This window comes from Zosterops lateralis, assembly GCF_965231275.1.
Source record: "Zosterops lateralis genome assembly, chromosome: 17".
Taxonomy (NCBI): domain Eukaryota; kingdom Metazoa; phylum Chordata; class Aves; order Passeriformes; family Zosteropidae; genus Zosterops; species Zosterops lateralis.
Genome location: NC_139777.1, coordinates 733,924 through 749,348, shown reverse-complemented (window position 1 = coordinate 749,348; position 15,425 = coordinate 733,924). Strand labels below are relative to the sequence as shown.

Below are 15,425 nucleotides of genomic sequence, written 5' to 3'. Positions count from 1 at the left end.
TTTGGGTGACTCTGTGATGTTGCTGATCCCCAGGGAACAGGTACCCGGGACTCCTTTGGGAACAAAATGTCATTAAAGTCTCAAATTGAACACACCAAAAGGGGGATACAAAGAATTATTAGAAACCTTCACCGGGTTTTGTTGTTTTGCTCTTTTTTCTCCTTCCATTTGGCTGCTCAAAGCAGGTAAATTGGGGTTTCTCTGTGGGAGCTGTGATAGGTGTGCTCTGCTAGGTCTGGATGGTTTTCAGAGTGTGTTCCTGGAAGGGCTCCCTGGAACCCCAGCTCTGAACCAGAAATACCCCCATGGTGAGCTCTGTGTGTGCAGTGAGTTCACCCTGCAGGGTGAGCTCAGCTGATCCCTGGCACCAGAATCACCCACAGCAAAGCTCAAACCAGGGGTTTTGGTGTTCCTGGAAGGGCTCCCTGGAACCCCAGCTCTGAACCAGAAATACCCCCATGGTGAGCTCTGTGCAGGCAGAGGGTTCACCCTGCAGAAGTGAGCTCAGGGCCCTCAGGCTGACATTGCATTACCCACAGCAAAGCTCAAACCAGGGATTTTGGTGTTCCTGGAAGGGCTCTGAGGAAGCCCAGCTCTGAACCAGAATATCACCATTTTGAGCTCTGTGTAGGCAGTGGGTTCACCCTGCAGAAGTGAGCTCAGGGCCCTCAGGCTGATCCCTGACGCTGCCACAGCCACCAGAATCACCCCATAGCAAAGCTCTAAGGAGGGTTTTGGTGCTCCTGGAAGGGCTCCCTGGAACCCCAGCTCTGAACCAGAAATACCCTCATGGTGAGCTCTGTGCAGGCAGTGGGTTCACCCTGCAGGGGTGAGCTCAGCTGATCCCTGGCACCAGCATCACCCACAGCAAAGGCTCAAACCAGGGATTCTGGTGTTCCTGGAAGGGCCCTGAGGAACCCCAGCTCTGAACAGAAATACCCCCATGGTGAGCTCTGTGTGTGCAGTGGGTTCACCCTGCAGGGGTGAGTTCAGCTGATCCCTGACACTGAATCACCCACAGCAAAGCTCAAACCAGGGGTTTTGGTGTTCCTGGAAGGGCTCCCTGGATCCCCAGCTCTGAACCAGAAATACCCCCATGGTGAGCTCTGTGCAGGCAGAGGGGGAAGGGGGATGATCAAAGGAGATGATGATCAAGGATCTTATTTCTCTGCCTTATCTAGTTCTTGTTGCTCCATAAATAATGCAAATGTAAGTGCAGTCACAGGGATCCCAGGCTTCCCTCAGCTATGAATATATTCTAATAGATTTAGTCAATTATAACAAAGATACAAAAAGGACAGAGGTCTTTATTTATTACAGCAGAGCTTCTGCAACAATTAAACAGCTCCAGTAAAGCTGAATTCCCCTTTGAAAGGTTTATTGTGTGAACACTAAGCTTTGTACCATCCTGGGGCCTGAATTAAAACCATCCCTTGGGCAGTGGCATTTCTGGGCAGGAATGGGAAGGTGGGCAGCTTGAAAAGAAAGAACAAAGTCCTGCTTCCAGTGGCTTTAATTTGTTAAAGATCTTGTTAGGGCCATAAAACTTTACCAGGTCCGGCAGTTGCTCACTTTAAGGAGGGAGGTCTGGTCTGGCCATTCATAGCAAGAGGTTGTTTCAATTCCCAGCCTGGAGGTTTATGGGCTGTGGTGCGTTGAGCTGGTCCTGGACCAGGAGTTTATTGAATCTTTTGAGAGTTTGAGGTTGCCTTTCCTTTCTGCCTCAGATTTTTAGGAACTACAGGGACCTGAAGCAGTTCAATCGAATCCACAGCAGCACTTTGTGTATTCTTTTTGTAAGAGAGAAAAGCTTTTGTCTTCTTTTTTTTCTCTACCATGTAATAATTCAAAAGAACAAAGCAGTCAGGAAGCACAGCGCTTTTTTTTAATTTTTTTTTTCCTTCTTCTAAGCACCATCTCCTTCTAATAACATGCTTAATATCTCCAGCATTCATCAAAGGATTATTCCAAAGAAACAGGGCCTGTAGGTGTGATGCTAATTACAGATGTGGAGATGGATGTTGTGCCAGGGCTGAGTGTCTGGATTACTGGTGATGAATGGGAGAGGGGAAGGCAAAGCCAAAGTCACACCGGGAAAACTCTCCTCCATCTCACCTTGCTCTGTGGCAATTGCACTCCCAGAGGTCACAAAAGGCATTTCTCACACTCTGAAGGGCACATTTAGAGGTTCTGAGCTGAGGACAGTTCGAGGAAATGAAGAAACTCTGATTTCACAGGCTTTGGACAAAGCCCCAAAGGCACAATCCAGCACAGAGACAGGTAAAACACTGAGTCAAACTTCATAAAAATAGAACATTTGCACAAAGACGTGCAGAAAACCAGCCTGACAGGGCTGGCTCCTCAGCAATTGACTTTTTTTGGGTAAAATTCACGGTTAAATGTCTCAAAAAGAGCAAATTCCCCCCAGAGCTGTCAGTGGTCTGGCTGGGGGAGCAGGGCTGGGCTCTGGCTCCTCACAGCTCCAGGGAGAAGGAGATTTTATCTTTGCAGTGAGTGTGCAAAATACAGCAAGTGCACTTAGCCAGGGGTCAGTCACCCTCTGCTTTCACCAGTGCAAGGGCTCACAAGGTGCTTCTCATCCTGAGCAAAAAAATCCAACGAACTCCTTGAGTTTCCCAGGAACTCTTACAAGTTTTGAAATCAGTTCATGGCCAGTTAGAGCAAATAGAAAGATAAAGCTCAGAAAAGTGATGGAAAATAAAAAAGGCAACTTCAGAGAAGTTCCTCTGTGGCCTTTGGAGTGGTTTCCTCAATTTGTGCCTTCTGAAACTCCTCTGGGACACAAAAATTAAGTTTGAGCCACAGTTTAGCACATCTTGCAGTGGCACCTCAAGCTGCCCCTGTGGTTCCCTTATCACCTGTGTGTGAGGAATCTGACAGTCTGCACTTAAAGCATTATTAATAAGACTTTTTAAATTACACTTGTGCTCGAATGAGCTAAAACGCTTCCAACATGACAAATTGATATGAATGGTTTTAATAAACAGAAAATGAGAAGTAGGCTCATCTGTCCCTGGGGGCTCAGCTGGCTCCATTCATTCCCCTTTATTAAATCTTGTCTGCAGGGCCCCGTTGTTTGCCTTGATGGATGAGCTGACTCTCCCAGGAACTGGGGGCTCTCCTGAGCTGCCCCTGCACAGGGCAGGGGATCCCAGAGTGTCTGCACTGATCAAACACATCAACAGACACTCCAGGGACCAGATTTCCCTGGCTGCACAGGGCTCTTTCTGCAGGGAGACTGGACAGCAGCAGATGAGTCAGAGCTCCGACGGCTTAGCCCGTGTTTTGTCAGGATAAAAATGCTCCCAGCTCATCCATTTGGCAGGAGATTAGAGGCCAAACAAAATTAACTCCACGCTGCTTTTGTTTCCCTCTGAAAGAACTCCCCAAACAGCCCAAACGCTGTAATAGAATAGTAATAAAATCAAACTGAACTGTAAGAACAAGAGCAAATATTCCTCTTTCCTTTCCCCTGTTACAGGTGTCCCCCCTATGTAATTGCAGGCTTTTGTTTGGAGTGAATGTTATAAATTTTATGACCTATGTCAGCAAACATTCCCCATCAGAGTGAGGAGGGGATGTGTCTGTCCTCTGCTTTACCTTTACCTTTTTACAGTTCATAAACATTTGTTCTAGAACTGAAAGAAAGGTTCTGCAGGAGTACCTGGGGCAGGTAGGAATGGGGTAACTGCATTATTTCACTGCTCTGACGTGGGAAAGTAAAACTGAAATTAACTGACTGATCTGGTGCTAAATGTGTATTTACTCCAATAACACAAACTATCATCTCATTGAATTTCAAGTTGAATTTTTAATAAACCCAAAGCCAAGGACAGTGAAAACATTAAAAACAAATTCTGGAGTCCATAACTGAAGGAAATTAGGATTGCTGGAGCAACTTCCTATTTGTGTCATGAATTTGAATGGCTCCTTTTTAATATATTCTGTTTTACAGAGAGAATTTAAGAGGGACTATTCTTCTGAAGGTGAAATTCTCCACTGGGCATCACTTTGACATTTCTTAAAAAGCTCCAGGGATGCCCAGGCCTTGTTCAGGCCCTCACAGGGAGATGATGGGAATTTACAGAAGAGGAGTGATGCCTGAACTCCAGTGGACAGTTTTAGATAATGAAAAATAATGTCTGAGCTCCAGTGGACAATTTGAGATAATGAATTGCATGACTCGGGTTCTGCTGTCACACCAGGGTGGAGGCACACCTGTGTCACTGCAGCAGAGATGAACTGTCCCACCCAGCTGATTGCACAGCAGGAAAATCACCACAATGACCTCAGACATTGATCTGGATATTGATCAGATTGGTGACTGATGGTAACCATGGAAACTCTTTTGGTTCCTTCAATCTTATCCATATATCAGGGCAGAGACTCCACTTTTCCTACCAGAGACAACCATCCATCCCCACCCAAGGCTCACAGACAGAGATTCTCATTTCTCAGGGAGCTCCTGCAGGGACCTGCCTGCCCTGCTCTGCTCATCTGTCCCTCACCCTGAGCTCTGGTGGCTCTGCAGCTCCAAAGCTGCATTTGAACGTGACCTCTGCAGATACAAAGTGCTGGCTGTGTCAGGCAGCCACAGTTCTGATGTTGACTCCCCTGGCAGCAGATTTGGCTTTTTTTTGTGTGTGTGAAAATCACTCCAGTTCCCCAGAAGGCTCCTGATCATGGGGTTCACACTTCCCCTGGCTCTGCTCCTTTGTTCTGCCCGGACAAAGGAAAACATCAAATGCCACGAAATCAGAGATTTAATATTTTACACTTGTAAAGTTCTCATTAGATATGGGAACACTTAATGCAGCAAGAGGCAAAAAGCAAGAGTGTCAGGCGGGCTGAAAACAAGTAGCTGGAAATCAGAACCACTGGGAGGGAGCACTTTGATACTTGGGTGGTACTTTGCCAAGCAGGGCAGTGGAATGTTCCAACGGGAGGGATGACAACACCGAGATTGTTGTGACAACGTCTGATTGTTATTTGTGTGCAGTGGAAGGAGTAACCTGATCCTCTGTGCTGACACACATCAAAGGCACAAGGAGTCAGCATTGCCCAAGAGGGCAGGTTTACAATCTCCAGCACCATTGCTGTACAACCAGCATTAATTCTGTGTGTGAAGGGCAGGCTCAGCACAGCCCATTTCTCTTCTCTCCATGACTTTTCTCCACTGACTTTCTCCACATCCATTATTTCATGTTCCTGATATCTGTGTATCTGCAGCAGTTGAAGGATGTCATGTTACACAATTTATTACACTCATGTGTAATAAATAATAATAAATAAATTAAAAAAAGAGATGTAGTTCAGTTAATTCTTGGTGAGATAAATGAAACTGCAGAGCTGTGCCTGTGCAAAGCAGTGACCAACTGTTTTCAAAACACCATCCTGCCCTTTTCAAATTATATTTACCAGTTTAAAGCTGCAAACCACTTTTAATAAGCACAGCCTAATCAATCCCAGACTAGCAAGAACTTCAAGTATCCACAAGCAGTTCACCCTCAGCAAAAGGCCCCGTGGGCATTTTGGGCCCTGACACATGTGCACAGAGGAATTTATTTATAAAACACACATGGCTGGACATTTGTTATGGGCATCTCCATTACAGTGTTTAGGTAAACAGTTAATTCAGTTAGCCTTGCTGCTGGGGGGGTATAAACAAATCTGCAGCCAGGAACAGGCTTTCCATGGAGAAAGGACAAACTTGGGGAGTTAAAAAAGAGCTGGAGAGGGCTGGCCTGGGGTTTGAGGGCTGAGCTGTTCATTTGGGGTGGAGAAAAGAGCTGGAGAGGAATGGCTTTGGGGTTTGGAGGGCTGAGCAGTTCACTTATGGAATAAAAAAGAACTGGAGAGGACTGGCCTGGGGTTTGGAGGGCTGAGCAGTTCACTTGGGGAGAAAAGAAGAACTGGAGAGGATTGGCTTGGCGTTTGAAGGGCTGAGCAGTTTATTTGGGGTGGAAAAAGATCTGGAGAAGGCTGGCCTGGGGTTTAAAGGAGTGAGCAGTTCACTTATGGAATAAAAAAGAACTGGAGAGGAATGGCTTTGGATTTTAGCAGGCTGAGCAGTTCACTCATGGTGGAGAAAAGAATTGGAGAGGAATGGGATGGAGTTTGGAGGGCTGAGCAGTTCACTTGGGGAGTTAAACAAGACCTGGAGAGGTTTGAAGGTTTGGGTCTGGAGGGATGCTCGGTGTGCACACAGCCAGGGGATGTTGCTGTGCCCAAAGCCGTGCACACAGAGCTCACCTGTGCAGGTACCACACTCTCTGCTCGGCAGCCACAGCCACACCAGGAACAGCCTCTCCTTCTGCCCCACTTGGTGCTGGGGGTGTGTAAGGAGAGTTCGGGGGATTGTTCAGTGACTGCAGGAGCCAGGAGGGGCTGAGGGAGCAAACCCTGGCTGGGAACAGCCCGGGAACAGCCCGGGAACAGCCCAGCACAGCACACACAGAGCTGAGCACGGACAGCCCTGGGGCATGGCAGGGAATGAGGGATGGATGGATGGATGGATGGATGGATGGATGGATGGATGGATGGATGGATGGAGGGATGGATGGATGGATGGAGGGATGGATGGATGGATGGATGGAGGGATGGATGGATGGATGGATGGATGGATGGATGGAGGGATGGATGGATGGAGGGATGGATGGATGGATGGATGGATGGATGGATGGATGGATGGATGGATGGATGGATGGGGAGGTGTGTGCGCTGCTCCTCCCAGGATGATTCATGTACCTGGGGCTCTCACCAGGTGCTCTGCAATGAACTGCCTTAACCTGCAGCTGGGGGGGGGCGTTCAGAGCCAGGGTTGGCTCCTCTCAGTTCAATTGGTTTGAAATCTCTACTGGGGATTACAGTCGGTTATTTATTAGACTGGGGGGGTTTTTTTGTTTGTTTTTTTGGCTTCTTTTTCTGTCTGGTTCTGCTGAGAGGATTAAAAAAAAAATGGGTGTGCTGTCTGTATGTTGAGGTCTAATAATATTTAATGCAGTTTTTATTTAATACAGCAATCCTCCTTCTAAACTTAGAGGGAGGAACCATAAAATGACATTTTAAAGTTCAGATGACATTTATTTGGAATATCCACTGGCTCGGGGTAGGTGGAGGGGGAGAGAGGGCTTTGAAAAGCAGAACGTTTACAGGGATAACCCTTTTTCACTTTTACAGAACATGGCAGGGCTTAAAAAATGTGCCTGCCTTAGCACAGGGACAGACTACACGATCTCTTTTGAAATCTGCACAGGATCTTTTTACCCGCTGGGTTTAATTTCAGAATCCAGTGCAGTCATTAAAGAAAATAAAATTATGTTTGTTCTTTCATCTGGAGCACAGAGCGGTATCAATTTTTCATTCCCTCCTCCTTTGCATTCCCATTAAAAAAAAAAAAAAAAAAAAAGAAAAAAAAAAAATTATGTCTAGATGGAGGAATTCACCCTATAGCTCCCCTAAATTCTCTGGTCTCCAACAGCTGCTTTGAATTGGTTCTGTGTACAGGGCTGCCTAATGTGTGCAGCATGTCCCACCAGTGCTCCTGTGCTCGGCATTGCCAAACTCAAATGTGTGTGTGCTGGGCTGGCAGGGAGTCTGGAAAGCTCTGGCAGTGCCTTCCCACCTGGCTGAGTTTTCTGATCACTCTCTTGGGTTAATGGGGCTGTGCTGTGTCCCAGCTCTGCCCCTTCACCTCCATCCAGCAGAATATTCTTCATTTAAAGACAGGGAAAACACACAAGAGACATTTCCAGCTCTGATATCTTGTTATATTCACCATGCTGTTTGCTGTCTGTGCACTCCCTGTCTGATACAAGGATTTCAGACCGAGCAGGTCTTTCCTCCCGCTGTGTTTTAATCACTTCCATATAATAATAATTTTAAATAGGCAAAAAAGACATCTGAACATCTAAGAGTGATGTGGATGTAACACTTCCTCCCCATATTTCATGGTGCTGTAACTCCACTGTTCAGGGGGGGTTTTGTGCCTCACTCTGTCCCACAGTGGCAGTTTGTGGGTTGGAGCCAGATGGATCCTCTGTCAAACGCTTTAACATTTCTATCAAACTCCTGCTCTGGCCTGGGAGGTGCAGCCTGGTTGGGTTCTGTGTGATGGGGATAAAAGAAGAGATTGGGTTTGGTGATTTTGGGCTGGGTTTGGTGATTTTGGTGATTTTAGGCTGTGGGTAATGTGGGGCTCAAACAGACAACAGCCAAACTCAGCCTGTCCCTTGTCCTGCCCTGACACTGACATCAGAGCTTCTGCACCAGCTCCAATTCCATTTTAGTGTCACCAGGTGAGGGAAAGGCTGGGCTGGAAACACACCAGCCTCTTTTCTATGTGACCTCAGTGCTGATTTTGACAACATGACCTGCCTGCCTTCACTGCTGGCTCCATCCCTCCTGTGCCTCTCCCATGGAACCTGCACAGAGCATCTCCTTTTGTGATCTGGAAATGATAAACAGCATTCCCAGCAATGGCATTCCAACCTCTCACAATCACAGGGAAGGTGTGATTGCCATCACACTCTGAGAACTCAAATGCCAGATGGGGGATGTGCGAGGGCAATTTACAGCAGGGATTAAACCCCCATCACACCTCCCTGCTACCTGAGGATGTGAAAAGGGTCAGCAGGGCAGGCCAGGAGCTCATCCAGCAGGATGTCCTCTCTCTGCCAGTGTCCTCTAGCAGAGGGGGAGAGCATAAAGCTGTGGTGGGATTGGCTCTTCCTCAATATATATGTGATAGGAATATATAGGCAAGGATCAATTGATAGGCAAGGATTAATCCTGGCCTACCTTCCTCAATAGATGCGTGATAGCTTGCTGGTTTTATTGCCTTTTGAGAGGCTCAACATGGATTATTGGAAAATTGTGGCAACTCAACAGAAATGCAAGATGAACAATCAGACTAAAAATTTAGATTGCATGATGAATAACTCTACACCAGCAGGAGAAATTTTTATGGTCAAAATATCCCAGTAAATAATGGGGGAAGAACAGGTTCCTGTGGGGAATATCGCATACATATGGGAGTCTTTGAGCTGCTACGTTTTGGTTCAGATCTGAACTGTGTCAATGATTCTTAAAGGTTAAAATAGGTACTATTGTTAATCCACACAAATCAAAGTTACCTCAAGACAGCAGGATAAGATAAATCAGGGTGAGTGAGGAGCCATGAGGGTTCACACAGACAGGTCTGGAAGTTTAGCTTGTGTTCCAAATCATCTTAAACTCATTGGTTTGGCTTGATGATCCTGGAGGCCTTTGCCAACCTTAATAATTCATGATTCTATAATTCTAACAGATGTCAGCTTTCCTTGCATGGCCTTTTGGGTTTACTGATAAAACTGAAATTTTTCTCTTCCCCATGGGACAAACCCACAGACATTACCAAGTGGGGCACTGTAAAAGTGTAAATAGCAAAAAAAAAAAAAAAAGTATTAAAGTCTTTCTGAAGTGACACAGGCCACAGAAACACCAGCAAAGTCATGAATGGGAACTGACACATCCACTGCATCCCAGGTGATGCTGCAGGAGAGTTGATGAGACACAACAGGAGCTGCTCACCAGGTTTGTGCTGCAGCCCCTTCTCTGGACAGGCTCCAGCCCCTCAGACCCTTTCCTGTCCCAAGGAGCCCAAAATTGAGGGCAGGTTTGAGGTCCAGAGTGACAGACTGCCCTGCCCTGGTACAAACCACGGTGCCCTCCCCAGCCAGGCACTCACAGCCACGAGCAGGAGAGACCCTCCTGCAGCACAGGGTTCATCTCTTCCTAAATCAAAGATTGGTGGTCAGAGAGCACCCCTGCTGCCCCTGGCACCTCCAGGTGTTCTGGGCTGTGTGCAGTTGTGCCCAATCCCAATCCCTGGGATCCCAAAGGCAGCTGGCTCTGCCTGCCCCTGCTTGAATCTGTGTCTGTGAGCAGCTGCAGACTCACACCCCGGTGACAGAGGGTGTAAAAGTCTGGCTTTACCCTGAAAAGGAGGAGTGGGGAAGTCATGGGTGGAAATAAGGGAGGAAATGACAATAAGAGAAGTGATTAATCCCTGCCATCGTCTGCAGTTTTCACTGTTTGTGCCTTTACAAGCCCAGAGATGCAAACAGTGCATGCAGAAAGAGTGGACAGTGAAGGTTATCAAATGGTGTTTATAAGGAAAGAAAATCTGTGTGCATTTTCTTTTTCCACTGAGCCTGTTCTCGTTTTAACTCTCTGTAAAACTTTCTGCTGAGACCTGTCCTTTAAAATTATAATATTCCTGTAATATTGGAGTATAACTGAAAAGGATATTCTCCTGCATTTACATAATTGTAGCATTATCAGGTTTATTTCTGACCTGAAATTATATTCTGAGAGGAATTTTTTTTTCCTTCTGCTTTGGCTTTAGTTTTGCCCCCTTTTTTTTTTTTTTCTTTTTTTTTTTTTCTTTTTTTTTTCTTTTTTTTTTTTTTTTTTTTTCTTTTTTTTTTGTTCCTAAGAGCAGGAAAAATACTGTATCTTTAAATTAGGAGTAGCCGAATAAATGAGTGCTGGGCAGTGAAAAGGCTAATGTGCTGTGGAAGAGAAGGAGTTTAATCTAATTTAGTTGGAGGGTGTCTGTCTGTGGCGTTGTTTTCTGGACTGTGGGAATAGAGGAGGGAAGCTGCCCCAGTGAATGGTTCCTCCTGAGCCAGGAGCAGTGGGGAGTCCCTTAGATGCCACTGATCCGAAGCCAGGCCATGAAAAGGGGATTAAAGAAATGTTCTGATTTGCAATTCACACTAATGCACCCCGTCGAACCTTTGGTAATATTTCAAACCACATTTCAAGGGAAGAGCCCTTAAAATAGCCAGTTAAATTGTGTTGGAGCAATACCCTACGAGCCACTCATCCATTTATGATTTGTTTTTGTTTTTTTCATTCTTTTTAACTCTTGGTGGTGGTGCCTTTTCTGAGGCAATTAAAACTTTTGTGCATTGTGCAGATTCCCCCTTGCCTGGGAATATTTCTCACTGTGCCTGTCCTATCGGGCAGACATTTTTACTTAAAATTTTGGAGGAAAACTGCCACAAAGATGCTGCAGCCAGGAAAAAAATAAACCCTTTTGGTTTAGAAAATAAACATTTCTCTGCGTGCTATTTAATTTTATTGATATCCAGTGGAAATTCAGTAAGAAATGCAGGTTTGTGACATTGCTGGAAGAGCTGTCAGCTTTCTTTTTGTGTGTGTGATCCTTTTCTGTCACAGTTGTTATCTCTATGGCTAACATTTTTTTTAATATATATGGTTTAATATCTATGGTTTTAATATCTATGGTTTTAATAAATAAATAGAATTCATTCCTGGAATAAAATATGTGAGTTAAAAAGTGAATGAATGTGTAAAAATATAGAATAGGATTATTGAATGGGATTAACATTAAACTGATCTCTATTTTATTTTATTTTATTTGGGGGTTTTTTTGTGTGTAATAAATGGCTGGCCAGAAATATTAAACCTGAAAATCAGTTATAGCTACAGACTTGTTATAAATACAGGATTGTCAAGATCAGTTCACGTTCTGCCATTGTTCCTCATAAGTCATTTGGATTATTTCACCAAAAAATCTTTAATGTTCTAATTAACTCCTCAACTCCCCGAGCTGCTCCTTCCACTTCTCTTTGCTGCTCGAGTGTCACAACATTTTCCTCTCAAACGGATTATTTTGGGTCTGGTATAATCCCATTTCAGAAAGGCTCCCCCAGCTCTGTAATTTCCAACGACTCGAACAGGGATAGAAAGGATGAAACTTTGATTTTCCCCATCAGCCATATCAAAGTGTTTTATTCCACTGCCACAGAAACAGATTATCCAGCATGAAACTTTGCCATTGCCAGGGCTGATGGGTTGTTTTGTTGTTTTTTTCTATCCCTGGCTTGTTTATGGTTTGCTTTACCTACAAAATATTTAGTTATGGTTTGAATTATTATTAAATATTCCAGTTTTTAAATCTTTTCCTTACGGGACAGCAGAAAGGCTGGACTTTAAAATAGAGATTATTCCTCAGCTCATTTTTTGGGAGGTGGGGAGATGGATGGCTGGAGGGAGAAATGCATCCTTCCTGCGAGTTGGCACATTATTTGAAATCATGTTTAATTACAAAGTTTCATTAAAAATCTTTTTGCTTAAAAAAAAAAATTTTAGAGGCCCTAATAAGATTTCCATTAATTTAAACATATCACTATTCCCACAACGGCCCCAAACGCTTTCTTTTTCCCCCCTTTCATCCATGGTTAAATATGTAAATAAAATGTCTAAAGTCATTCTTCAAAGAAGACAAAAGAAAAAAGAGCTGAGGGAAAAGACAGCCATAAAATTCCTCCCAATTCTCCATAACATTTGCCAGAGGGGGGCCAGCTCCCAGCCAGGGCCGAGCAGCAGGGGTGCCTGCCTGCTCCATACAATCACACAGCTCAAATCCCACACACAGGAGGAGAGGAGAGAGAGAAAAAAAAAAATTTAAAAAAAAAAATAAAATATCTTTTCAGCTGGAGCCTTCAAAAGGTTCTTTTCATTTATTAGTTACAGAGGTATCTTCCAGTTGCTGATTTCTCAGCGCTCTCGTTTTTTTTGTTTTTTTGTTTTTTTGTTTTTTTTTTTTTTTCTCTCTAATAACGTTGTGTTTGTTGCTCTCACCGACTTCTCCTTCAGTCGGGTGATGGTTGTAGGTGGCTCTTTAAAAACAGAGAAAGTGAAAGGGATGATCTGAGGCAGGATGCACTGGCTAAAAAATAATGGCCAGGAAAAACAAGGCAGATTTAAATTGGCACATGAAAGATCAATTAAAGAGAGACACAACTACAAAGGTTGGAGGTTTTCCCTCCTCCCTTTTTTTTTTTTTTTTTTTTTTTCTCCTCACTTTCATTTTTGTTTCTTTTCTGCCTCTTAGGAGGAAAAGGTTGTTATCAGTGTTAGAGAAGAAAAAGGCCGTGGTTTATATCTTGTATTTTTTCTAGATTACTTTCATGTCAATGGTGATAGAATGTGCTTTACAAAAAAATACTTGTTGGGAAAAAAAAAAAAGGAAAGAAAGAAAGAAAGAAAGAAAGAAAGAAAGAAAGAAAGAAAGAAAGAAAGAAAGAAAGAAAGAAAGAAAGAAAGAAAGAAAGAAAGAAAGAAAGAAAGAAAGAAAGAAGGAAAGAAGGAAAGAAAGAAAGAAAGAAAGAAAGAAAGAAAGAAAGAAAGAAAGAAAGAAAGAAAGAAAGAAAGAAAGAAAGAAAGAAAGAAAGAAAGGAAAAACAAGCTCCCAAACAATCCAGCTGGATAAAACAAACACCGAATATCTGCCTGTTATGCATTATTTAAATTCTACTTTTTTTATTATTATTTAAATTCTACTTTTTTTTAAAAGCAGAATTTACTGGTCCCTTGAAAAAGCTTTCCCCACACTTCCCTGCCACCCCCAGCTGAGCTCTCCAGAAGAGGAATCAGGATGAATACAAACACTAAGAAAACAGGCTTAGATTAATGAAGAATGGAAATGCCCCAGCACACCCTTTCTCTCTCTCTCACACAGACACAGTAAAATAAATAAAGCTCTTTTTCTGCTCATAACACTGCCCGCTTTTGAAACCTTCCCTGAGGGATCTGAGAGTGTCCAAAAGCAAAGGTCTGGCCCCCAGAGCAGAGCTTTAGGAATATAATCTGAAAAAGGCTCAGAAAGGCTTTTCCAAGGCACATTTTTTTTTTTATGGTGCCTTTTACTCCTCGGCCACATCTTCAGGGCTTTGGGGGACAAACATCAGGCCCGGTTTGTTGTCCTTGCTGGGATCCATTTCACCCTTATCAGAGCTGGGGAAGCAAAGAGTTTCCTTTATGGGGTTTTAACTGTGACCCTGCGGGTTTGGGGTTTCCGGGGGGATCCCTGTTCTCTTCATAAGGACCAGGCGCTGGTGGAGAGGAGCTGGGGTTGGTTTGTGGGGAAAAATGAAATCAAAGGGAGTTTTTTTTTTCTTTCTTCATTAATGTGTTCGGTAAAAAGTGAGCTCAGAGCAGAGGCTGGGGCTGGTGGGGCTTTAACTGTGACCCTGCAGGTTTGGGGTTTCCAGGGGGATCTGTGTTCTCTCCATAAGGACCAGGCGCTGGTGGAGAGGAGCTGGGGTTGGTTTGTAGGGAAAAAATGAAATGAATTTTTTTTTTCCTTCTTCATTAATATGTTTGGTAAAAAGTGAGCTCAGAGAGGGGCGGGGAAGGGGGAGTTGGGCAGAGCTAATCTCTGACTTTGCTCACTGTGAGCTCCTTTTCCATCTGAAACTGCGGGCTCCGCTTTGCTGGGCTTTAACTCCCTCCTCTGCAGCTCCCAGGGACCAGTGAGGGAAATAAAACTCAAAGCTTAACTTTAAACAGTAAACACCACTCAGTTTAGAACAAAAAAAAAAAATCTGTAAGTGTGTTTTCTATAGGGGATGTAGTGACTGCCCCAAGGGTTTGTAAGTGTCTTTGCTATAGGGGATGAAGTGACTTCTCCAAGGGTTTGGGTCTCGTCCTCTTGGCAGTTCTTATTTAAGGAAGATGAGGATAAATATATATATATATATATATATATATATAAAATAAAAAAATAAAAAATTGTAAAATAATAAAATAAATTTTAAAATAATAATAATAATAATAAAACCCCACCCAAGCTACTTTTCGAGCGATGCCATACCGTGATTAAAGCCATAATCAGGTACTTTTCCAGCAAATCCCGCCTGTCCTGTTCATTTAGGAACTCGAGACACAGAAAAAAAAAAAAAAAAAAAAAAAAAAAAAAAAAAAAGGCAGCAAAGACTCCAGGCTGTAAGCGAACATATTTTCTGGCCCCGGCAGCGAAGAGTTTCTAGCAGCGGCCATAAAACGCATCCAATCCTCCTCCCCACCCCCCGGCCGGAGCTTTGCCCCCCAATGGAGGCGGCACCTCCAGCCCTTTATTGGGGAGACTCGAGGGTTCCCCATTCCCTGCCTGGGCCAGGAGGGTCACCCTGCCCTGAAAAGGGTTCTTAAACTTGCCCGGGGAGGGGAAGCACAGAGGAAAGGAACAGAGAAGGGGAGAGAGAAACAAACGAGGATTTGTGCCCCGCGCCCGTCCAGGAGGGACCCGCCGGCTCCTGGGGAGGCTCAGGGCGTTCCGAGGGGCCGGGGAGTGAATCGCCCTGCCAGCTCCACCTTTCTCATGCAAAGCGGCTGGCGGATGCGAGGCGGATCCTGCGCAGGTTTTGTTTCTTCTTCTTCTTCTTCTCTGGTTTAGCTTTTTTTTTTTTTTTTTTTACTTTATTTTCCGCCGGGCTCGGGGCGGCCCCAAAGGCGCAGCTGCTGCTGCCGGGGCGGGGGGAGGCACAGAGAGCCCGAGCACAGCGAGGAGAGGAGAGCAGGGGGATCCTCCAGCCCTCCCCTCTCAATGGCTT

At 44.6% G+C, this 15,425-nt stretch overlaps 2 protein-coding genes across 2 annotated transcripts in view; one reads left to right on the top strand and one right to left on the bottom strand.

Moving 5' to 3' along the window:
- The window catches only part of RIMBP2 (RIMS binding protein 2), a 269,166-nt gene that overhangs the window by 128,037 nt on the left and 125,704 nt on the right, over positions 1-15,425 (bottom strand). The window lies entirely within an intron of this gene.
- The window catches only part of FZD10 (frizzled class receptor 10), a gene marked incomplete at its 5' end in the record, with an annotated part of 5,502 nt that continues 2,774 nt past the window's right edge, over positions 12,698-15,425 (top strand). Inside the window, 1 exon segment of the mRNA XM_083874178.1 lies at positions 12,698-12,703. Within this exon segment, the coding sequence (XP_083730304.1) occupies positions 12,698-12,703 (6 nt within the window).